At 50.3% G+C, this 25762-nt stretch overlaps 1 protein-coding gene across 1 annotated transcript; it reads right to left on the reverse strand.

Annotated features, from left to right (window-relative positions):
* Positions 1-38: 38 nt before the first annotated feature.
* CLSTN3 (calsyntenin 3) lies at positions 39-25423 on the reverse strand. The gene is made up of 18 exons (XM_081128192.1): positions 25066-25423; positions 22764-22886; positions 22114-22309; positions 20633-20841; positions 20236-20385; positions 19788-19973; positions 19053-19334; positions 18129-18241; positions 15466-15628; positions 14565-14621; positions 13730-13887; positions 13445-13593; positions 9118-9344; positions 8646-8816; positions 7679-7824; positions 7270-7405; positions 1269-1471; positions 39-1005 (listed from the first exon to the last, which is right to left on the reverse strand). The coding sequence occupies exons 1-18, from the start codon at positions 25127-25129 to the stop codon at positions 865-867; spliced, it is 2874 nt and encodes a 957-aa protein (XP_080984318.1). The 5' UTR covers positions 25130-25423; the 3' UTR covers positions 39-864.
* Positions 25424-25762: the final 339 nt, after the last annotated feature.

The raw sequence follows: 25762 nt of genomic DNA on the forward strand, positions 1-25762 counted from the left end.
CTCCCGCACAATGCCTGCATGGGATCAGGAGGCAGGAAGCAGCTCATGGAGCTTTTTTCTGGTTGTTTTATTTGAAAACCCTCAGGTGTGTCCCCTCCCTCACCACACCCATCCCCCAACCCCCACCCCAGGACATGACGATGCCACACGCACACACAAAGCAGTGAGCTGCACATGGAACACGGGCCGTGCTCACGACAACATGAAAAAATATACATTATATATAAGACATCGGGGCCCCCACTCCCACTCCCACCCCCACCACCTAGCCATGACCAGGTCATGTAGAAAGGGGTAGGGGCTGTAGGACCTCAGGCAACGACAGGAGGGGAAAGAGGACAACGAAGGAACGAAAGTGGGTGGTAAAGAAGCAGGGGTCCCCAGAGTGCAATGGACAGAGAGGCGGGGGATCATAAGAGAAGCAGGAAGGCCCCGTGGAGGGAGCTGGGGGGAGGAAGGCCTCATGGACAGGAGGGTAGGGAAGGGCAGAGTAGAGGGTTCCTTCAGTCCCACCCCTGGCCCCTGCCACTGCTAACAGCCCCCACCCAATATAGAGCATGGCTAGTGGGGGGAGAGACAGAGACCCGGTGAGCTAGGGGAAGGCTGCTCTGGGGGGCAGAAAAGGCAGCCAGAGTCCCCCACACCAGGGGAGTTAGAGCCCAGAGGCATGGGAGCGAGGCGGCCTGGGGGGACCGGAGAGTCGACTCCAGTGGGAACCACGGGGGTTTAGAGATTGAAGGATGACTCGAGCTCTCTTCCTCTTGGTCTCTCTTCTCTTATAATGTCCTTCTCTTTCCCGGCAGTGCCTCTGTCTCACCTGGGCAGAATTTTCTCTCTCTCTCTGTTTGGGGAGGGGTGTAGGCCTTAGTAGCGGTGGGGGGGTGTCTCAATGATGCGTCTCTCGTCACTGCTGGGTGAGTCAGCGGCCTCCGAGTCACTGCTGTCCTCGTCTTCCTGCTGGCCACCGGCAGCCCCCGTCACACAGGCTTGTCGATTCTGGTAGGACTGGAGAAGGCAGCGGTGAAGGGGAGAGGGGCTCAGCGGCCTGACACACCCCAGAGCCTCTCTCCTTTGGGGCCACACTCCCTCAGTCTCCTCACCCCCACTCCATCCCACCTCCTCCCCTATCCAAAGCTTTCTCCTTTCTGCTCACAGGCTCTGCCCAAAGCTTTTTTCCCAGGGCCTGGCCGTTCCTTAGGGGTCTTCGCTGGGTATGCTGCAGCTGAATCTAGACCCTTTAGACCCCCCCACTCCTCAGGGACACTCACCTCCATGGGGTTCACGATAATGGTGAGTGCAGAGTCATCCCAGAAGAGGTCAGGGTCCTTGGGGTCAGTGGAGGCCCCTGGGGGCCCACCAGCCCCCGAGACACGGCGGTGAAGGGAGTGGATTCTCACCAGGCCCAGGATGACCATGAGCACCAGGAAGCCCACACACAACACAATGATGAGAGTCGCCGCACTGGGGACCACTGCAAGGAAAGGGTATGGTGAACAGACCCTGGTCAGGCCCACCTGAGGGGACTCAGCACAGGGAGCAGGAAAGGCAGCCCTGGGAAGGGGGTATCTCTGAATAAGAGAAGATAGGATCCATGATGCCCTAGAACAGGGGACTACCCTGTAGAAGTTGAAAGAAAAAAGAGCTGGAAAGAACCAGAGACCAGGAGAGAAGTGGTCGGCAGAGTGGCTGCTGCTAGGGCCAAAGGGACAGAGAGACAGAGGAAAGGAGGTGTGTAAAGGAGAGGCAAGGGCAGGGGGGGAAAAGGGGCTCCTGGCCCAATGCTGTCAAGAACAGCCTTATTCTCAGGAGGCAGAGGACAAGGTTTGGAAACTGCCCAGGTCATCCTCTCAGGACCACTTGGCCTGGGAATGAGCTGTGCAGTGCCCAATGGGAGAAGGAGAGGGGTAGCCACATGGGCTTAATGGTATGGGAGGAAAGAATGTCCAAGGCTGGGGACAGGTCTAAGGGGCAAGGAGCAGCCCCTTTACTTACCCACCTGAACTGGGCTCACTCCTACTTGGTGCCACCAGCCTTCTCGTTATGGGCTTAGAGCTCCTGGACATCCAGGGCTTCTGCTCCTCCCTAACCTCCCCCTGAGGTCTACCCCCCTTCCCTTTGGCCCTGTCATGCCTCTGGTCCTGCAGCCTCACTTTGAGGCCCAGGCGCAGGGGGGCATGGATGATGAAGGGCAGTGATACACTGAAGGGCATGTGGACTCTCACATGGACCCTAGAGCTGATGGCGGAAAAGCAGATGTGCATGCACAGGTACATGCCCAGGAAGACCGTGTGGGCACACAGCCGGACCAAGGTCACCACACTCTGCACCCGAGCCAGGCCTCTGATGACCCACACAGCCACCTGCACTAGCCACCTGGCAGCCTGCTCACATAGCAGGATCAATGGGATATTGCTGAGGGTCTCCAGTGAGGCAGAGAAGAGCCATAGGTGCAGTGTTACCCAGCTCCCTGCCAGCTGGGCACACCAGGCAACCCCCTGAAGGAAGATGTAGACAGCACAGAGGTGGACTATGAGGGCCACAGAGCGAGCCGCTGTGAGCACAGCCCTGCCCAACTTCTGCATGCACACAAACAGCCCTCGGAGAAGCAGGAGGAAGCAAAGCAGGAGAGCCCACAGCACCAGGGACAGCAGTTGGAGGCAGAGACCCCACACACGCACGCCCAGACCCAGGGCCCTCACAGGCAGCTGGGTGACCACACCCCACATGGCGCACACCCAGCCCGCTGTTTTTGCTCACAGCAACTCGCCCGACCATCGAGGCTCCATGAGGCCCAGACCCTGAGCAGTCCCGTTGCTGAGGGACTATTACATGCATGTGTCACACACACACATTATGTTCCAGGTAAGAGATATACCTCCCGGTCCAGAATTGACCCACAGCCTCTGAGACTCACATGTCAAGAGACAGAGCAGGGCGCAGAAAAGCACACAGCACGAAAGCCCACACACCCTGCTGCAGTCCCCTCCTCCCGACGGCCAGCACACGTATGCTGCCACCACACACACGCTGCCACATGCTCCAGGGCCAACCAGGTGTGTGCAGAATGCCCTGCCTAAGCAGGCACACTGGCCTCACACCTCCCTGAGGCCGCCCTGATGGCTCTCTGCCAAGTTGGCCCCTGTCCTGACCCGACCCACAGCCCACTTGGAGCCACTCTCCAGCTAGAGCTCACTCTGCCCAGCAGGGCAGGCAGTGTCCCTGGGCACTGGTTCCAGAGCAGAGACAGGCCTGGGTGGATCAGCATTTCGCAACTGCCTGAGGACAGGGGAGGGGGGGAAGAGGAATATAGAGATGACCTTTCTGCCCATCTGCAGGAAATAGTCCCTCCCAAGTCTCCACGTCAATGAGCAAGATGGGGGGATGACCCCATCAGCAGAATGCCCCTATAGCTAAGCCCAGGCTCTGGAAGGAGTGGATACCTCCCCTCAGAGTGGAGGCCACAGCAGGCAAACTTGCTCTAGGGCACAATGATAACAAGTCAAACCTTTTGGTTTGTGCCTTAATCAAATGCATTTGTTCCTCTGAGCCCCTGGCCTGGCAAAGGGAATCACAAGTTGATTGCCAGGACTAAGAAATGACCACAAGAAAGACAAAATGCAGACACTCTATCTGTAGGCCAATGAGCATGGTTCATTAGTTTAAAATGAGCCAGGAGCACGGCCCAGCATGGCTCAGTGGTTGAGTATCAACCTATGATCCAGGAGATCGCTGTTCGATTCCTGGTCAGGGCACACGTTTGGGCTGTGGGCTCAATCCCCAGCAAGAGGCGTGCAGGAGGCGCCAATCAGTGACTCTCTCATCATTGATGTTTCTCTCTCCCTCTCCCTCTCCCTGAAATCAATAAAAATATATTTAAAAATAAAAACAAAAATAAAATGAGCCAGGAGGCCAGGGAGATAGGAAGATTTTTAAATTAGCTACAAACAAAAATTCAAGAGTTTAAAAACTATAAGCAACCTTTCTTGCTGCATTACTTCTGGTCTTGAACAACCTCCATAGTCAGCGTGAAGAGGTGTTTTAAAAAACAGCCCATGTGAACTGGCTTCAATTGATGGTGAGGACACTGTGGAGAGACCTGTCCACAGCCCTGTATGGCCCCCTTTGTGAAGACCCTCAGGAGAAACTTCTTTCTGCCCTTGGTCTCAGGGCTTCTCCTGATATTCTGCTTGGCTCCTATACCGGGACTTTCACAGCTGCTCAGGTTCCCCTTTGCTTCAGCTCCAAGGAAGCTCAGAGTCCAAATTCTGACGCACTCTAGCAACCACAGTCCCTCGGAGTGGGTATCCTATGAACCGGCCTTATCTTACTCTCTTTCATCTTGGTCCTTTCCTCCACACTTCCTCTTTCTTTCTCTACCTTTATCCTATTACACTGTAGGTCTTTCTGCAAAGCCTTGTAGGAAACGAAGTAGAGAAATGGTTCCCAAACTTTGCTGCACATTGGAATCACCTAAAGACCTCTGAAAACCCTGATGTCCAGCTCCCACCCCCAGACATTGTGATTTAACTGGTATGGGGTGAAACCTAGGCACCAAATGTTTCTACAGCTCCCCAGGTGATTCTGATGTGCATTAACATTTTGGATGACTAGATAAATACTGTCTTCATCATTTTGTCTCCCCCTTCCCAGACAACCTTGTCCTCCCTAACCATAATAACCCTAAACCAACCACCCCCCCAATTTTCAAATCCTCATTCTCTCTCATGACCACACAAAATTCCTTCTATCCTTCAAGGTCCAAGTTCAAAATCTACGTGCACCACAAAACATTCCCTGACTGCCCCACTTCACACTGATTTGTGTTTTCTGATCACTTAGGAGCTTCAGAGAAATGAATCTCCTGTCCTTTTGGAGGAAATGGTGTCTCTTACTGCTTCTGCATGGCTAGAAGAATTTAAAATTGCAAAGCCATAGTTCTGTAACACCACTCTTGGGGCTGGGAGGGGTGGGGGAAGGACTGCCTTGAGGAGGTATATGAACCACATTTTATTAAGTGGATGTCTGAGTAAACTCAGGAGACATCAATCACAAATGACCCCAGTAAACTATGAACTCTGCACAATACTCAGGCCAAAATAAGGGGAAAAGCAAAAGCAGGTTGTCCTTCTTGGGTAGGATCTCAGAGCAAGTGTGGCTGGCCTGGGCATCAGCTCAGAACAGTGGATGGGGAGGTAAAGTGATGGCAACACTTACCCACCCTGGACCACCCCCAGGCAGCTGGGGGAATGAGTGAGGGGAGGAAGCTCTGGGGTAGTTAGAATGGGAATTCCCTCCCTTGGGACCTCATACCAGAGAAAACAAAGACAGAAAATTTCAACAGGCCCAGCAACAACGCCTACTGGGATCTACCTTGAGCCTAACCTGTGTAGCAAGACCCAGTATCCAATCCAGACAAGGTTGAGTAGGCTGATTCCCAGGGAAAGAACCTGAGAAAGAGCTAGGGAATCATGAAGATGTTGGCCCCAAGGGTCCACTGAACAAAAACAGGTTTAGTTCGCTCACATGTCTCTACCAACTAAAGACCAAGTGAGGCTTCTTGGAACCTTTGCAACTTGCTTATGCCTTATACTCCCCCTCACCTCTACTTCCATCTGCTCTGCCATAATGAGTCACAAGAAAACACTTAAAAAGGCTTCTGCAGAAGAAAGAACGGAGCCAGTCCCAGGGGAAAAGAAAGATAAAGGATAGTGTGGTAGTGGCCACTGCCAAGGGGAAAAAGGCAGACTGAGTAAGAAGCCCTGGGAAGCCCTTAGAAGTTTCCCCAATTGGGTGCAACTATAAAGTATTGAGGCTAATAATAGTTTTTTTTCAGCATCAAACAAAAATAGAGAGAGTATGAGGGGTTGGTTAGTGCACAGGCTCTGGAATTGCTGTCTGGATTTGAATCCTGGCTGTATCACTTTCTAGCTGAGTGACCTTAGATAAGGTACTCAACCTCTCTGGGCTTCCACTTCCCTACCTTTAAAGGGGATAATTCTAGTCCTATTTCATTTTTTGTTTGTAATGACTAACTGAGTTAATATGTGTAAAAACCCACAAGCGTGGGTCCTGGCACGCACTGATGTGTTTGCTATTCTTATTATTACCTGTATTGAAGTGAGGACTTTCAGGGTAGTGTTCAGTGACCACGTACTTCTTCCAAGAAAGTATTCTTGGAACTCCTTAAGAGCCTGTGATACACCTTTTGACTTTTTTTTCAAAAGTGACAAATCTGTATCCTTTCAGCATGGGTTTAATGTTTAAAAATGACATCCAGCGCCAACTCTGACAAAAGTGGATGCTGAAGTTGTGTAATATTGAACTGGGCCAAAAGCATGGTGTGTCCAAATAAAATAAATGCATCTCATAAATTGGCTTTGAAAGCAATCTAAAGAGGGATTCCAAAAGTCATTTTTAGCAACATCAGAATCATTTTGCAGTTTTTAGTAATGTGGGAAAAGACTCATTTTATAATATTTGGTATAAATCTCAGGTTACAAAATAATTGGATCCCAACTTTGTAAAAAGAAAAAAAAAAAATAGGTATAGAAAAAAAACTGGCACATAATATACCATATTAAAAATGGTTTCTTCTCTGTGATAGAATTATGGCTGAGTTTTCTTCTTTACACTTGGTAGTTTCTAGTTTTTCTACAATTAAGCAACTCAAACTGGGAATTAAAAAATTGCATCACTGGTGAAGTACCACAGTGGCCAGGGAACAAGATTGCTTTGAAGGGAAGCACTCCATCTGGATATTTTCATATTTGCATATTTTGTCTTAGAAATAGTCTTATGACTTTATAAATAGCACACAATTACATGTGTAATAGCACCAACTTTCCCCTGAGGGATAGGAACTGTATCCTATAATTCTTTTATATTCCTAATAATACTTTAGGACCATGCTAATACATAATAGGTACTTAATAATGCTTGATAACTTCACTACCAAGGATCCCTAAGTCCAGGGCTAATTTGATATTGCTGTGGGAAGGGCAGCAGGGACAACAAAGGCTTTGCCTAAACCCCACACTGACTTCATAATTCCAAGCATGAGTGTCCCTGCAGTGACACAAGGCTCATGTTCTTCTCATGGGAAAGTTAACGATCCAGGGGGATAAAGGGACTGGATACAGCCTTCAGGTACCACAAGGGAACAGAACCCACTGCTCCACCCTGTCCTCCCCTCCCCAGGGGTGGAGAGGGAGGACGTCTGTGCCCAGCCCAGGCCCCTTCCACCCGCCCACCCTGCACAGCCTTACGTACTGGAGTTTCGGTGGGAGCTGGCCAAGCTGTGCCCAGCCATCTCAGGAGGTGGCTGGTGACCACGGTGCAGGAACTGTTGGGAGCTGAGCACGTGGCTGGGGTGGGCAACCCGGTTCATGCTGTGCAGGACGTTGACCTGGGGAGGGAAGGCTTGGTGGGTACTCACTCTTCCCCAGGTGCAACTCCACCTCTCTAAAGCCTCTTAACCACTGCCCCACAGCTGATAGCTGCTGCTTCCCCACCCTCCACAGGGTCCAGGAGTCCTCCCTGCTGTAATTTCCATTCCCACCACCTGTTGGTTTCAGTCCACTGGTCCTGGCTCCTCAACAGCAGGATTGCGGGGGGAGGGGGGCGGTGCTGAGAAGAGATGGGGTAGTGAGCTGTGGAAGGAAGGAGACTCTCTGGGTACCTCCACGATGAATTCATTGCTGGAGTAACGACCATTCATTTCCGAGCAGGAAAGCCGGAATTTCCTGGCGTAGAGGGCAGCTCCGTGTCGCAGCCTATAACGAGCCTGCCTCAGGATCTCCTCATACACAGTGATGCTCTCCACCCCTGGAAGATGAGGAAGCGGCTCAGTGCAGGAGCCAGCGAAGAGGCCCAGGGTGGACTCTCTCCTACTCCCTCCAGCCTAGAGTGAGTTAGGCCAGCCCTTCAACAAGGGTGGCACCCGAGCTCTCAGAGGAAGAGATGCCCCCCTCGCCCCCCTCCTGGCTCTAATGGACTGTGATAGGCTGCATTTACTGATCTGCATTTCCTCTCTAACAGCTCTGTGGCTTCTGAGTAGGGGTGGCGAGAAGGAAATTAGGACCCCCTGCCATACATTAGGGAGGTGGCAAGCAGGAGAGAAACAGAGAGAGGAGGAAATACAGAAGTGATCAGGGAGGCTCTGGAAGGGAAGGGAAATAGGAAGGAACTGGTTATTCCCATCAGCTCCCATTCTCCCTTATGGAGGATCCTGCAGAGAAGAACAAGCTTCCTTTAGAAGTTCCCAAGTCATCACCACTAGTTAGATGACCTCCTAACTGAAAGCTATGCTGTGTACAGAAGATTAGTGAGGTGGAAGACACACAGGGTGGCCGGTATCACACAGCTAAAGGATTAGGAAACTAGTCAGGGAAGGCTCTGCCAAAGGAAGAGTGGAGGTGAGCCAGGCTGTCGAGAGGCAGGGAGAAAGGACCATTTGGAGCCTAACGCCTGGCACATCTCCTCTAGGGGCAATCTAGAAGCCAAAGGGTCTTCCAGGCTAGCAAGGTGTAAAATGTCACTTGGCCACATCCCTGGGCCTGGAAAAGGGACCCTCTGGATTTCTCAGTACTTGATCACGGAGAGGAGCACACACAGAAAAAGAGGACAGGCTCTCAGGCCCCACTGACCAGCAATGGTGAGGTAGGCAGATGTGTTGGTGAGCTCCAGCCCTCGCTGCTGCAAGGATGCCATGTCCAGGAGCAGGCTTTCCCGCTCCGGGTCTAGGTCATCCCCCACCAGAGAAATCTCACAGCCATCCAGGTTGTGCACGATCTCATCCGACATGCGTGTGTCTGTCACTGGATTGGAGAGAGTCAGGATCTGGATCAGAGCTGAAGGCCCACCCCATGGCCACTCTTCCTCCCCTTCCAAGGTCATTCTCCGAGAGCAGTCAGCAGCATCTCCAAGAACACCACTACCCAACAATTTCCGTATACCCCTGAGCCTCTTCCTGGCTCTCCTTCTTAATGGTAAGTGATTCTAGTCAAACAAATGCAGGACGAAGTTGCTGCTCACATCTAGCCCCAGATTTTCTCCTTTACTCTGGTGCTAGAAAGGGACCCTTCTTTGGATGATATCACTCCCTGAGGTTGTCCTTACCTGTGCCCTGCCAACTCTCATCCTTCTTGGCCTCCACCTGGTGAGAAATGGAGCAAGTGATTTGAAGATCTGGGAACAAAGCGACCCCCTCGGATCCCTCGAAGTCCACAGCTGGGCGGGCAAAGTGAGCAGTGCCACTCAACAGGATCTGGGGGGCATCAGGCTGGAGGACCACCACATAGCCCTCCACTTCGGGGATGGAGACGCAGGATTCTTCACTGAAGCATCTATATGAGAAACGGGGAGAGGCAGCCTGTGACCCCAAACCCTCTCCCTTATAATCTGTATTCTGTTTCATCCCTCTGGGCCTCCACCTCTACAGAGAGCACCCCATGTAAGGAGGGTGAAGAGAGGAAAGGGGGATAGTGTCTCTGCACCACCATCCTCACCACCCCCCAAGTGGCAAAGCTGAAGGCGGAGATACCGTCTCCCAGGAGGATGCCACTGTAGGAAAGATCAGGGACAGAAGGTCAGGCAACCCTAACCTAAGGGGGTGACCACATCATCAATGTCTTACCCCAAATTGTGGAACATCTAGCAAACTGTATTTTACAAGCTGAGCTTAAAAAAATGTATATACATATATACATAGTTCTTTATCCAGGAGATTTTTTTTAAGTGTGTTTAGTACAATACCTAGAAGATATATACCCCAAAATATTCAACCACATAAAGGGCCGGGGGCTTATCAAAAGACATTCTCCTTTTGATGAGTTTTCCACTCACTCTCTTTTAATATCAGAATAACACACCTTGGTAGGTGAATTAATCTGACTATCTGGGACCTGCATCCACCTTCCTATGAAGCCTCACTAATCTTGGTGCCGATAAAACCTCTCCCTAGAAAACTCAGCCAGGCTGAACCAACCAACAGCACAGCAGCACAGGAACATGCTCCCAGGATCCCCTAGCCCCATCCTAAGTTCATGAATAATAATTCTCACAGTACTTGCTAGTTTATGAAGCATTTTACCAATATTGCTTCATTTAACTTTATTTCAGTGCTCTAGAATAGAGATAAGAAAGCAAAGATTTTAGGTCAAGCATCTTGGCCACATAAGAAATACTTGTCCTAGTCAAGGCTTAAAGCATTCTCATTCCAGGTCCATGATCTTTCCACTAAACCACAGCCACCATTTGGGTTTGCACAACCAAATTTATTTATAAAGAAGTGTCCCCTTGGACAAGCAATCTTCATAAAGAAGTTGCTAATTCAGGGACAGGGCCTATGTTCCACATGCTTCTGCTAACTGAACTGATTTTGCTAAGAGGACCATTATTAGTGTGCCTGAGCATGCCAACTTGACTTCTGGAGCCAAAAGAGAGAAGGGTGGACCCAGCAGACACGATCAACTCAGAGCCCCTGAAGTGAATAATGCTCCTGTGCTACAAAGAGTGGGGCCTAAGACAACCTGCATGGTCATGCAGAGGGGCCCAGATCTTGGAAAACAGCCCAAGCTGACCCTGGGAGCACGTGCTCCAACAGACATTCCCACTTTGATGAGCAATCCAAAGGGACACGAAGGGGAACAGGAGGCTGGCCCCAACCTGAAAGTACCGATGATCTGGTTGAAAGATTAGATATGGTGCACAAACTTTAAAACAAGGGCAAACATGGCCACCATCACGCTAGTGGAACAAACAAAAAACCACGAGAATTCAGAGAGGGAGAGATTCCTGGCTATGATGGGAACAGGGCATTTGGCAAGGGAGAGGAGGAACAACCAAGAAAAGTAGCAAGTGAGCTAATCTTTCAAGGAAGAAGGATGACTCCACAGAAGGTGAGGGGTATACTCAGGGGGGTAGAGAAACATGAGGCAGGAAAGGCCAGGGCCAGATGGCTGAGGGCTTTGAGTGCAATTTTTGTGCAATGGGCAAAACAAAGCCCTTGATGTCTTCTTCATCAGAGACATGTGAGGATGAAAACTCTGATTTAGGATCACCAACCTAGCCTCAGGGCAAAGGGTGAACTGAAGTTAGAATACTAGAAATGAGTCAACTAGTTAGGAGGCTACTGCAGAAGCGAGAGGGAATGGGAGCCTGGGCTGGAGTTAACAGCAGAAATGGAAAAAGAAGAGACAGATTCCAGACAGCCAGCACAGAGGTAACCTTGCAACTGCTGGGGCATGGAGGGAAAAAACAGGGAGGCATCCAAGATGACTCAGAGGCTTCAGGTCCAGGTGATTGCAAGGACAGAGATGCCATTACAGAAATAGAGAATTCAGGTGGAAGGGCTAGTCTGGACATTGAAGTTCATTATCTCAGCTTTAGCTCAGCTTTTTGAGGTGCTGCAAGAACTTCTAGGTAAAGGTTATAGCAGGCTGGTAGAAATTCAAGAGCTATGGAGAAAGGACAAAGCTAGAGAAAAAAGTGGGGTAGCATCTGTTCTGGGATTAATGCCATGAGTAGATGGGCTTTCCAAGAAAGACATTAAAAAAAAAAAAAACCCTTAGGGAAAACCTGCAATGACTGAATAGTTGTATAAACCTGGCTTTAAATGGACAGAGGCCCAAGAACTGAACATTGGAAGTTAGGGAAGCCACATGGACTACGGCAAGGATATGCATCAGAGAAAGGGAGGTGCTGGTATGTATCTGCCTCTCCCTGTTTCACTCACTCACATATGCGTACACACACACACAACCTCTAAATTTTCTCCTACAACATCAAAGAGGTATTAGAGTAGCACTAACCAACCACATGGAAACCCTAGAAATGGAGAAATGAGAGTTCTCTCTCAACCTCAGAAAGAAAACAATAGGGCCCCTTTTCTGTACCAAATGACCAAAGTCAGTTCCCAGCCCTTGTATAAGCCTCTTCCCTGCGCAGGACAGAGGTAGGAAGGATTCAGATGAGCCCATCAGCAGAGGGTGTCAACTCCTCCCCCTGGGGAGACACTTGCAGAGCTCCACCCTAAGCTAAAAGACAGCCCTCCCTTCTGATTTCGTCCTTGGCCAACTGAGGTAGATTAAGCCCTTAACTGGATGAGAGTTCTCTAACAACTAGAGTTCTCACTGGAACATGGTGGGACACATCCTCAGCTCTGATCTGTGCTCACATGGCCTCATTTACCTGTGGCCTTCAGCTCCACACTGTGACCACACCAGGGACTAGCAGCCAGATTCCTCAAAGCCCTTGTCCCCACTTCCACTGCTCTAATTGTAAGGCCTGATAATTATACCCAGTAACTGTCTAGAGCTCAGAGCCCTCTATTCTCTAAATCTACTCCTCTTAAGATAGGGACAAGTCGGTATTTATCTTCATACAGCTTACAACGAAACTGAGGCAGAATAAAGAAGGGAATGCTTGCTCAAGAATTCTGACTCTTACATTGTGTAATCCACCCACTAGACGGCAGTATCTCTTAAAAACTTCCCTATAAACCATAAAAAAGGGTGAAAATTCCTTTATAATAAGAGCCAACATTTGCAGAATAGGCATTCTGCCAGGTGTTTGATCTAGATTATATCATTTAGCTATTATAACAATTCCATGACTTAGATTCTATTGTTATCCCTGCTTTTGCTCAATGAGAAAAAGCTAGTAATTAATAGACTCTGTGTCTGTAACTATTATGCTTTCATTACCTCTCAATTAATCTGTATTTTAAAATATACTTAAACCTTGAAGTAATGTATAATTTTTCTTTTAAAGAATTCAAAATCATTCACTTAGACTTCAAAGACCAGCAAACTTTTTCTATGAAAGGCCAGACAGTAAATATTTTCCATTTTTTGGCCATACAGTCTGTCCCAATTACTCAGTCCTGCCATCACAGTGGAAAAATAGCCGTAAACAATATGCAAATGAATGGGCATGGTTGTGTTCTAATAAAACATTATTTACAAAAACAGGCAGCAGGCCAGATTTGGCACTGGTGCCACAGGTTGTCAACTCCCAGACTTAGATCATCCAATCTGACCTTGCAAGAGCTTGATAAATCGAGATTAAAATAGGTAAAGCAACTAGAGCAATCTGCCCAATGTCTTTGAGGCAATTAGTATTGAATCAGAATTAATGTCGGCTCTCCCGGTTCCAAATCCAGTACCTTCTCTGTTCCACTTTACATATCAGCAGAGAGGCATGGAGAAGATTAAAACCCCCAAATGCTGGAAGCATGGCTCAGTGGAAAGAGTAATGAATCAGTTGAGAAATCAGTCTAGTCCAGGCTATCTCAACAGGGTAGGCCAAGTGTCCTCTCTGGGGACCCAATCTCCCCATCCATTGAGTGGGGGAGGTGTGCCTAGCCTAAGGTGGCATTCTGACAGCCAAAGGGTTCTGACAGTCTGTCTCTGCTCTGTGATTTGCCCGCCCACCCCACACTCACTTGACAGCAGTGGTGAGGCGCAGGGGCCTGACGCCAGGCGTGGCAAAGCGCAGAGTGTTCATGTAAGCCACATGCTGCAGGGCATGGTTGAAGGTCTCCACATCATCCCCCTCCAGGGTGAGCAGGGACTGCGAAGGGTTCACATGGACCTGGGCCCCAGACACAGACACAGCTGAGAGCAGGCCCAGGAGGCGAGAGAGGAAGGGAGCCGAGGTAGAGAGGTGGGACAAGGGCGTGGGACAGGGGGCATGCCTGGAAGGAGAGGGCTGGGGGAGGGGGCTATACCTTCATGCCTTTGCCCAGGCTCTCGAAATCCCGATAGTCCAGCCCCTCCCGACATGCATAGAGGCACTCGATGACCTCGCGGCTCTCCAGGTGGCCTGAGCGCACGCTGAAACCAGCCAGGTAGCCATGAAAGTAGTGGTGGATCGGCAAGGGGTCTCCTAGGGCAGGAACACAGGGGAGGGCAGGAAGTGAGAAGAAAGGAGCAATAGAACAAGGAAAGGGACTGAGATAAAGGGAAGAGAAAGAGCAGAAGGCTTGAGAAAGAAAAGGAAGAGGAGAAAGGTGGAAACTAAAAGAAGGAAAGGAGAGATGAGAGGGAAGTGAGGCTAAGTGGGAGACTGGAGAAGGCAGAGAGAGAAGACAGAATAAAACCAGGGGAGAGGAAGGGTGAAAAACAGAAGCAACAGAAATGAGAAAAGCTTCCAGGACAGGGGGGAAAAGGAAGGAGAGCAAGACCAAGGGAGGAAAGAGGAGGCACCACGGGGAAGAGGAGACTGCAGGAGAGGGCATCTTCGGTGGCATGCAAGGAGACCAGGGTGAATGTGTGTGAGCTTCACAGTTGCCCAGATCCTCCCTGCTGTGCAGCTGCCTCCTGTTTCACTTCATTCCCTAGGCAGGACGGGACACCCAGAATCCAGCCGAGCTCTATCCGGCCTTAACTCACCAAGGAAACCCTACCTTGCTATAGCTCTTGGAGGCTCTGCCCCCTGGTGGCGCAGGAAGCAGTAAGTGAATAACAGGGCTGGACGGGGTTGGGTGTGGAAAGGGAGCGCAGAACAGAAAGCTAAGGTGAGAACTCCAGCTCTCTGGTCTCTGGTTTTCACACACAGAGTACCTTGCGTGGTGTCCGTATTGTTGTCTCCTCCCTTTTCCTTCTCCTTGTTCTTCTCCTCTGGAGAAAAAAAATAAAATAAAAGGTGGCAGTGAGCTCAGAGTTGTAGGAACAGATTGACAGAGAGGAAGAAGAGGTCTTCCCTGCACTGGCCTGCCCTTGTAGGACTTGCTACTTCCCAGTCGAGTCCCAACCCTTCCTTTTTTTATTATTTATTCATTTTTATTGACTTGAGAGAGAGAGACAAAGGGAGAGAGAGAGAGATTTGTTGTTCCAATTATTTATGCATTCATTTGTTGTTTCTTGCACGTGCCCTGACAGGGGATCAAACCTGCAACCTTGGTGTATTGGGACAGTGCTCTAACCAACTGAGCTCCCCAGCTAGGGCCCCAAATCTTCTTTTGTCATGTCTTCATCTCTCAGGCCTCTGATATAGACAAACCCCCAAATATGTTGCTGAGGAAACACAAGGGCTGTGGTAAGATAGGCAGGCAGACAGACAGACACACACACACACACACACACATACACACACACACACTCCCAGAAAGGAAAAAAAAGGAAAGAAAGAGCTTAAAGTTGGAGGATGGATGACTCTCTGAAGGGTTACTGGCCTCCAACAGTAAAAATCATCATCACTGTGATGGAACAAAGTGGAAACTGGCTGAAGTGACAGAAAGATTCTGGTGATGCCTGAGAAGGAAATTCTTCCAAGTCAGAGGTGACGACCAGTTGAATAGGTGGGAGATATAGGGGTCTGTGGTGCCCACTGGAGAGCTTTCTGAGTCACCCTGCCCAACTGCAGGGAGGCACATGAAGTCAGGCTGCCCTTGCTCCTTCACCAATCTTAAGTCACTGGAGTCTCCAACCTTTAGTGTCTTCACTGAGAAGCTCAGGGACTTACCAGCCCAGCAGGCCCCAATCATGAGAGCAGGCTCCCTTCGGGGTGGGTGGATGAGACCATTGTCGTGGATAAGGGCAGGGTCAAAGGAGATGCCATCAGCATAGAGTGTGACCGTGGGGAACTCGAGGTTCAAAGCATAGTGGTGCCACTCATCATCGCAGACCTAGGGAAGTAGGGTAGGGGCAAGAACCCCCCAGTTACTTCATCTTCAGGGAACTAGCACAAGACCCTGACCCTTCTCCTAGGAATCAAGGGGCAGTCCCTCATATTCCCAGTTCTATCATCAGGGCTTTCTAGGGAATTATTGCCTACTCAGCTCAAAGAATAACATCCTCATGCAAAATCGATCAGGCAACCAACCTAATACCTAAAATTCCAATCTTCAAGTAAATCTTTAAAACTACAAACATTTCTAAGAGGAGTGACACACTATTTTGTAAATAAATTTTTCCCAAAAGAAATTATACTTGGAACATGCTGAGCTCTTTCCTACTTCAGGGCGTTTGCATCTGTTTTCCCCTCTGCCTAGAACACCCTCTCCTCACAGCTATTTCCCATCCTATAGAACTAAGCTTACATTCCACCTCAGTCAGGCCTTCCCCGAACATCCAATATCAGGTGAGTTCCCCAATCTCTGCTTTCCCCTGTTCTCTCCCTCAGTCCCTTACTTGTTCTTTCAGAGCATTTATCACAGTTTATCATTTTTATATGTCGGCTTACTTTCTGAAAACCTATCTTCAACAAAAATGTAAGCTTAATGAAGGCAAAGACTGTGTTCCATCTCATACTCCATTGTATCCCCAGAAAGTAGCAGAATGACAGGGCTTAAGTATTTGTTGAATAAATAAGGGTAAGTAAAAGAAAAATAGAAAGGAGTAATGTTACCAATATTGGCAACATGGCAGAAGATCAAGAAGTAGCGAATGGCAGGCTATCTCTTTAAGAGTGCCACAAAGAGCAGAAGCTTTTGTAGACAACCCTCAATTATCCAGTTTATGGATTTTCATTTCCCTATCTCTCTCTTCCACTTCCTGCCTTTTTTCAGCCATTTGCTTAATCAGCCACTCCACCAGGGCTTGCAAGAAAAACAGGAGATGGAAATCCATTAGTCCCCACGAGTCCTTGTGGTTAGCTTGGAGAATACAACTGTTTGCTTGAGAGAGGATTTTCCTTTTTTTTTTTTTGGTCCATTTTTATTTAGCCCTCATAATCACAGATAATAACCATGAGAATTAACATGTACAGAGTGCTTTTCAGCCTACAGCCATGAGCGGGATAATGCCATTTTGGTCAACAATCTACCATATATAGGGTGGTGGCCCAATAAAATTATAATTGAGCTAAAAAATTCCTATCACCTAGTGACATTGTAACTGTCATAACATCATAGTGCAAAACATTACTCGCATATTTGTGGTGATACTGCGGTAAAAATACCCACTACACCACCAGTCATACTGCACATACAATTACGTACAGTACATGATACTTGATAATGATAATACACAACTACGTTGCTGGTTTATGTATTTACTATGCTATACTTTTTATCATTATTTCAGAGTGCACTCTTTCTACATATATATTTTTTATTATTATTATTATTATTATTATTATTATTTTTAATCTTCACCTGAGGACATTTTTCCCATTGTTTTTCAGAGAGAGTGGAAGGAAAAGAGAGAGAGAAACATCGATGTGAGAGAGATACATCGATTGGTTACCTCCTGCATGAGCCCCAACCAGGGCCAGGGATCGAGACTGCCCTTGACCGGAATCAAACCCGGGACCCTTCAGTCCACAGGCCTGGTTCTAACCACTGAACCAAACTGGCCAGGGCTCTTTCTACTTATAAAAAAAGTGTGCTGTAAGAAAGTATGAACTGTTATGCCAGCAGCAGCCTCATACCTCATGTTTCCTATGTGTCTTGACTGCATCATTTTCTCTTGTGCTTATTTACCCTCATGTGGTTTTGCACAGTAACATGCTGTCCAGGCCTGCAGCCTAGGAGCAACGGGCTATCCCATACAGCCTAGGTGTGCGGTAGGCTATGCCTTCTAGGTTTCTGTAAGTGCACTCTGTGATGTTCACACCACAATGAAGTTGCCTGACAATGCATTTCTGAGAATGTATCCCTATTGTTAAGCAGGGATTACTGTATAAAGGTCCATTACATCATTTACTCCTACAGCAACCCTGGAATATAGAATTCTTATTATCCCCATTTAATAGGAAAATAAACTGAAGTTTAGACACATTAAATGAGTTTTCACAGCTAGTTAGCTCCCCTGGGAGGACTCAAACTCAATCTGTGTACCTCAGAATTGCTTATTTCTCAATTACTACATGCTAACTTCTTGAGAGTCAGAGATATATACTGTTAGGATCTAGATCAGAAAGAGACAACATAAAACAAGATGGTTGGTTGGGTCTGATGTTAGGAGTAATTTGTTTCCTATTTGCTTTTAATCCAGGAGTGCTTTCTACAGGAGACAAAGCCTTAGAAATAGAAAACAAGAGAGCCTGGGGGTATAATGATCAGGGACAGAAAATGGGGAATGAAAGAGGGGACAGAGGGCAACCAAAAATATTCCAACCCCGCCATAGGACCCTCCTCCCCTGAAAGTAAGTTGCATCCACCCATCTTTCTGGCACCGGCTCACCTGCTCTAGCTTCCAGAGGAACTTGACTGGGCGGGCACTCTCAAGCAGAGGCCAGTAGAGGAAGGCAATTCTGCAGCCATGGACCGTCAGTGAGTAGTGAGAGAAGCCGTCCTCTGAGGGGAGAGGATGGGGATGGGGGTCAAACATAGGGCTGGGACAAGAACAGGTTCAAGGCACCAGAAGGGAGATGACACTGGGTTCTCTTTATCTTCTCATGCACTCTCTCACTCCTGCATTCACTAGTCTCCCCCCACCCCAACACACACACACACACACACACACAGTCCAGTTCAGGTGATAACTAGAGCTTCTTAGGTACTCTGGCTGAGAGGGGACACCATCCAGCCTGCTCCCACCTAGATCATTATTGGTCCTTTGGTTAACACAAACATCACTGGTGACAATCCTTTTCAAGTCAAGAGATATGACCTCAGAGAATTGGCAGAAATGAAAGAGCAGATCAAGCTGAGCCCCACACTCGACCCCCAGAAGGATGTATCACTGCAGTCGAGGGAGGAGGTGTACTTAGTGATGAAGCCAACTAGCCCTTATAAGAGAAAAATGGGGTGGAGATGGAGGAGAAAGAGTGAGGCACACCACTACCCAGGCTTTTCCATCACAATGGAAGGGTTTTAATGGGAATAGATTCAGAGGGCAGTCTATTGGTGAGATGCAGGGGGACTGGGCAACTGCAAGTGAGAATGGCAATGAGCACTCCCACTGCACTCTGAGAGCAGTAGGACCTCAACTTGTTCATGCTGAGAGCAAATCAAACAATTTCAGGAAGTATCAAACCTACCACTGCCATCTTACAGGTGAAGAGAGAGGAAGTGACCCACTTATAGTCACAGACTGGACAGTGATAGAGCCAGGACAAGAAGCCAGTTTCCCCACTCTCAGACCAGTGCCCTGAGGAAGGCTCACCGTTCTGGACAGTGTTACACACGATGGTTTCCTCTTCCTTCTTGCCCTTGCTGGGAGTTACACCATGCTTCATCCAGAAGGACAGGGTAAAGTGGTCACTGAGGCTCTCTTGGGGCCCAGAGCTCAGCCCAGCTGTGCCACCCAGGGGCACCTGCACAGCTTGGGTGCCATTGAACCAGTAGATAAGGCTGCTGTCCTGGCTGTAGTGCACTGAGAGTCCTGCTGTCCAGTTGGCATTGGGGCCAGGCATGGGCAACAGATCCACCTCCCCAGTGGCAGCACCTGCAGGAGCCCCAGAAAGCACAAGTGTCGAAGTTGAGCAGCAGCAGATGGGGAAATGGGAAGCAGGCAGGGAAAGAGTGACCGATGAGAAAAGTCTCCTACAGTTCATCTCACCACCTCTTCTGGCTTTTCAAAGACAAGAGAGGGATAGACCTCGCTTTTAGGAATACCTCTCCAATGAACTCATTCTCCAGCTCTTCACCTCTCCCTATCATTGTTCCACAGTGTATCTGGTGACTATTTTGTGCTGTGATTATACCTCTTTGCCAATAACATATTTATTTGCTCTTCGGCCCACGGGTGCTAACTATATGCCACAACTCCTATGAATATATACACCTGTGGATGGACAAAAGACGATATGAAGCAGATTCTTAAGAGAGAGGTAGAGAAAGGTCGTGTAGAGGCTAGGTGGGAAGGGACAGGTCTAGGGTGTGGGGGGTGCACACCTACCACAGAGTTTTCTCAATGCCCGCTCGGAGTAGTTGTCTCGGTCGCAGCCCTTGGCCACATGGCTGGTCTGCAGCTCTATGGTGGCCTGAATATTCCAGAGAGGTTCATCACAGGTCTCCAAGCGGATCCCAGGGAACAAAGCCAAGCTCCCAGCCCCTGGTGCATATTCAATCCTTTTGTTCCAGCCTGCATGGGTAAGAGGGAAAGGGCAATGGAGAGAGGGAAGAGTAAGGCAGCCCCTCCTATCTATCCATTCTGCTCTTGCCAGTCCACTGACAGTCTCGGGCTTCTACAAAAATGGCCATCCAGGGTAAACAGCTACAAACCTGCACCCAAATATCCTTCCCCCTGACTCGTAGCCTAGCCCCCATGCCTGTCAGAAAAGACAAAAAGGGAGAGGAAGGTGAAAGATGATTCACAAGATGAGTCCCAGAGCAAGGCTCCTCACCTTGCCAGCTGGGTTTACAGGTGGGCTTCACCTGGATCTCCACCTGGGCGTCATCTGCTGCCCGCTTCTTCCCACAGTCATAAGCTGTTACGGTAAACTTGTAGAGCTTCTCACCGCTGTACTGCAGCTTCTCTGTGTTCTCAATGTTCCCTGGGGTGGGGGTGCAGGAGAACAGAGACGGTCAAAGCACTAGAAAAAGCCTAGGGAGATGGGGGATGGGGGGGCTCATGAGCTAATTGGGCAGCAGGAAGCTGGAAAGAAGGCACCTGGGGAAAAAGGCTCCACATCTGGGAAGGAGGGTGTGGAATGAGAATCTGAAGGGCAGAGAAGTGGAAAGCTCAGCCCTGGGGTGCCCTGAGAGATGTGGGCACACAAGGTGGGCAGAGGTTGGACTCACCATCATTGTCAATGAGGAAGGGGGTGTTGGGCGTGAGGATCTCATAGTAGCAGATCTGGCTGTACTGGGGAGAACAGTCACCGTCGATGGCTTCCACCCGTAGGATGCGGTCATACAGCTTCCCCTCAGTCACCGCAGCTCGGTACAGCCGCTCCACAAACACAGGGGCAAACTCATTCACATCATTGACCCGCACATGCACGGTCGCCCTGCACATGCCGGAGCGGGAGGAAGGGATAGGACGAGTCAGTCAGCCTCATACTGGAGACTCAGAGGCACAAGCAGGAATCCAGACAGGGAATCAGAGCAGGAGGGAAGCTGTCCCTAAGCCTGGGGCAGACGAGATGTCCATCCCCACCCCCCAGGACACCAGGCACCTCAAGAGGGCCTCCGAGGGAACTGGACTAAGGAAAGGATATATGATGTGAGAACAACCCCAGGTGACACTGACACTGGTTTTGATGGCTTCTGTACAGAATGCTATAGGTTGGGCTGCCAAGATAAGGGTAAGACAGGATTTTGCACCCAGTAGGTCATTCTTTCACAACAGTGAGATCCAATGGGATAATCAAGGAAGATGCAGAGTAAAAGCTAAGTTAAAAACCAACCATTGGAAAGGAAGTGGCATTTGTACAAAAGCCATAAGTCATCTGATATGAGTAGTAGACAGAATAAGAGTGCTGTCTTTTGTGAACATGTATACAATATGCATGTCAGCTGTGGCCCTTCTCTGCATAGGTCCCCACAAGGCAAGCAAAGCTCGGGCTAATCTTTTGTGCTCAGCCCTGCCCTTAGCCAAGATGCAGGCACCCAAGTCCCAGAGGCAAAGGTCCCATCTCCACATGGGAAACTGAGTTACAAAGAGCAGTTTCTCTCCAGTGCCTCTTAGTGGCCCAAACAGTTGTCTGTTCCCAATCTCCTCCCATTCCCAAATGAGAAGTTAGCTGTCCCAACTTCTTTCATGTGTAGTCAGCTCCTGCCCACCCTCCCCCAGAGCGCTGTGTGTTATAATGGTGTGAGTATAGTGCACACTGCAGATAGAACGGCGGGGCAGCAGGAAGGAATCTGGGAGTGTGCTGAGTGTGCTCCTCCCCTCCTTCCTTGTTCTCCTCATCATTGTAACCACCATGTATTGAGCCCTTTACCATCTGTCAGACACTGTGGTGCATGCTTTTTACACAAACCATCTCCTTTCACCTTCGAAGCAACCTAAAGAAGTAGCTGTCATCATTGTCCCCATTTTACAGATCAAGAAAAGCAGATCCAGAAAAGGCTGAGTAAGTTGCCCAAGGCCATTCAAGGCAGAGCCAGGATTAGATCCCACTAAGTTCTACTATATATTTATGTCTCCTGTCCCTAAACCCTATAAATAGAGAAGGGAAGGGTAGATAGTCAATGACTGCATGGATAGAGGATGGTGAGGGGCTTGGAAGGAGAAAGGAGGCCCTGCAGCAGGGCACAGGGGACAAGGGCTTCCTCACTTGTGGGACTTCTTGGTGTTGGCTCCATCAGGGCCCTCGCCACAGTCATAGGCCTGGATGGTGAAGGTGTGCTCCTTCTGGGCCTCGCAGTCCACTGGCTCCTTGGCCCGGATCAGCCCTTCTCCTGTTGCCTTGTCCAGGATCACAGCCTCAAAGGGCACCCCAGACCCATGGAGCCGGAAGCCACAGATCTCACCTGGCCGAGAAGGTAGGGAAGGATGAGGCTCCTGTACCACCCCTAGCATCTCCTTCCTGCCTCAGCCTCCCTGCCTTGGGTTCCCACTTCACCTCTCCTCCCAAACCCTTGTCCCTATTTGTGCACATAAAAGCAATAATTATCAAGTAAACAGCTCCAACACCAGCTTTCCTGAGCAACAACCTCTCAGAAGTACCAGGTCTGAGACCTGGCAAAATCTTGATGCTTTCAGCCCCTGCCTGCCCATATCCTCTTTGGTTGCCTTTATTCAACCACTAGCTTCAATGTAGCCCTTTCGGCTCCTTGAGCCGAATTTATTTTCTATTTTCCAAGGCTTCTTCCCCACTTTCTTATTGCTCTCCCTCCCAGGACCCCCACTCTCCTCCCCTGCCTTCTGCCCTCCCAACCACTTTTCTCTGTCCTGCCTGCCTCGCCATCCACCAACCCCAATTACCTGCATAGCGCAGGGGGGCATCCTTGTCCAAAGCGAAGAGTGGTGGGTTCAGCAGGACCGTGTTGTCGTTCTCCATGACGATGCCCTGGTATTCTGCCTCGATCCATGGCTTGTGCTTGTTGGCTGACCCCCCAGGAGAGGAGAGGAAGAACCTGTGAGCTGGCCCTCCACTCCCACACAACCCTCATTGACTCAAACTCACACTCCAGTATCACCACCCTTTCCACACCCTGCAGAAGCACCTGCTGGCAGGAAAAATGCGGACAAGAAATCAGCTATTAAAGGAGATAGAGGGCCTGAGGAAGGTCACAGCTTTCTCCTTTCTCAGGATAGAAAGTTTCCATGGCTACAGCCTGTCCCGAATAGAAGGGTCCCCTATCTTCCCTGGGAAACATGGTCAGAGGGCGGAGACTTTTCTTTAGGAATTTCAAGAGCTGGAGAATGGAGACTGGGAATTCAGGAAAGAGTGGTGGGCCATCAGAAGGCCCTGGGAAAGGGGAGGGCTAGATTAAGGGTAGAGATGAGAGTAGGCAAAGCAGATCTAGACGTTTCCTGAGATCCTCTCCACCACCACTACTACTACCCCATTTCAACCCTAATCCCTTTACTCTGCACTTCTCCCAGCCAAGCCCCAACCTAAGGCCATTCTCCCAGAGTAGAGGAAAGAAGAGAAGAGAGAGAAAAGAAAATATATAGGGCAGAGGGAGGGGGGTAGAGAGGGGCAGAGATAAGGCAGAGGAATCAATGCCAAATAACTGGACCCAGCAGAGCCAACATCCTAAGGGATTATCGAGCTGGCCTAGAAACACGACAGATCTCCTCCCCGCTTCTCACCCCCACAGCCAAGAGAACACACTCATAATCAACATATTTCTATGTCCCCCTACAAAGGCCACCAAACCTCACACTCCCTGAACCCCACTTTTTATACAGACTCATGACTTAGTCCCAATTCTTGTCTACTCCATCTTACTTCCATTCAACCACCAGCCAATTCTGGATGGATGTGGGATACACTCAGCCTGCAAATCTCCCCATCTTCTACCAGACTTAGCTCAACTGTGCCTCCTGACAGGACCAATTTCCCACTAGCCTGGTAAGAGACTATGGGGAAAGCACAGCATGTCCCCTTCCCTTCCTACATCACCTCCCAACCCCAACTTCCACTGACTGCTCTATCTAATCCTATCATGCCAACCCCCAGGCTCCTAAGCACACTCACGATGGCCCATCAGCGGGACATGGGCAGAGGAAGACATCATCCAAAAGGTTGTCACCAAAGGAAACTTGTCCCCAGAATGTCACGGTGAGCAAGAAATCCTGATTTCCATTTTTTCCTCCAACCCCACCCCAAAAAGCCTTCTGGTATCTGAATTTCTGCCCCTTTCTTTCTGGTGACCACCATCACCCCCTTCTCTAGTGGCAGCCACAAGATGGTGCTCAGAAAGCAGCACAGGAAGTAGCAGGAAGCTAAAAAGCCAGGCTGAGGTCAGAGACTGAGGATGGAGGGGAGGCCCGCAGCAAGGCAGCACTGGGCACCCTCCCCACAGCTCCCCCTGACCCTGCTCCTCTCCTCCTGGCCACTGACTCTCTCCTGGTGTGCATCTCCTCTCGCTCACTCCTAGGCTCCCTGTCTTTTCCTTCCTTGACTTCCTTTAGCTCCCCCACACACCCACTTCTGCCCTTTCCTGCCTTTCTCCACCTACCTGAGCCCTCTTCCCCCACCCCTGCCCTCCCTCCCCCCTCTTGGTCCCTCTGTCAGCCTCACCCAGCTGAATGTATCTGCTGTCTGCCAGAGAGGGCAGCTCTGGTAACCCACAGCCCAGCTGCATGCGGGCATAAGGGTACAGATGCAGAGGAACACGCCAAAACATACGTGCCCCGAATTGCTGAGCTGCGAGGAGCAGTTTCTCCCCAGGATGGATGGAGATGAACCAGATGGGTCTGCCACACGCCCTCAGTGCAGGCACGCCCCGGTGAAATGGGGAACCGCCCAGCCAGGTATATGGCCCCTCAGGGCAAGTCCTTCGGAGACCTGAGGTATCTCCAACAGGGAGAAATTGGGAGAGGGGGAGACAGACACCCCAGGATGGACCAGATGGGAAAAGACGGACCAGACAGGAGGATGTGCGAAGGAAAGGAGAAGGGACGGGTCCGAGAAAATGGGTGGGAGGGGGATGGTGGGAAGAACCGACACCTGTCACGGGCCAGAGAGCCCCACGGCTCCTGCCCCCCGCTACCGCGCATCATCCTGCCTGACACTCCGCTTTCAGCGCCCCTACCCCCCCCCCACCTCACTCACCTTTGTTACAGGAGCCGGGGGGCAGTAGGGAGGCCAGCAAGAGGGGCAGCAGCAGGCGGGCCATGGTGCGGCGCGGGGCGGGGCGGGGCCCGGCCACTGCTCTCCCCTGGGACCCTCAAGCCCGCTCACTGCACCTCGGGGGAGGGATGCAGGGGATCTCCCAGGAGGGAGGGAAGAGAGGGGGCCGCAGGGCAGAGACAGAGAGGGGCCTGCCGCCCGCACTAGCCCATAGAGCGGCCCTGCGCAGACCCCACCCTGGGCGGCTGAGGCGGGGGACTCGCGGCGGCTCCTCGCCCGCGCTCCAGCCCGGTGTCCTCGCTCTCTCGCCCTCTCATTCCCGCCCCATCCCCTCTACTGCAGGATGACGTAAGCACTGCCGGGTGAAGACGGATGGGGCCATGGACCAATCGGCTGGCTGGGAGGGCCAGGTGCTGCAGGGGGGAGGGAACCAGTAGGACTGGGGGGCTGGGGCGGGAGAATGCGTTAGGGCTCCCCCCCCCCATTGCAATTTGCGGGAGAAGGGGAACTGCGAGGGCTGGGAGGAAGCTGAAAAGCCGTAGAGGGGGTGGGAAATAAGACGGACCTTGGGAGAATCGAGAAGCTAAAGGCCCGGGGGTGGGGAAGGGAGACGTCAAAGGAGACCTGAGGGAGGCGAGGAGGAGCCGCAGCGGGGTCACCCCGCCCCCAGCTCTGCATT

The sequence above is a fragment of the Miniopterus schreibersii genome, assembly GCF_964146895.1.
Source record: "Miniopterus schreibersii genome assembly, chromosome: 2".
NCBI classification, from domain to species: domain Eukaryota; kingdom Metazoa; phylum Chordata; class Mammalia; order Chiroptera; family Miniopteridae; genus Miniopterus; species Miniopterus schreibersii.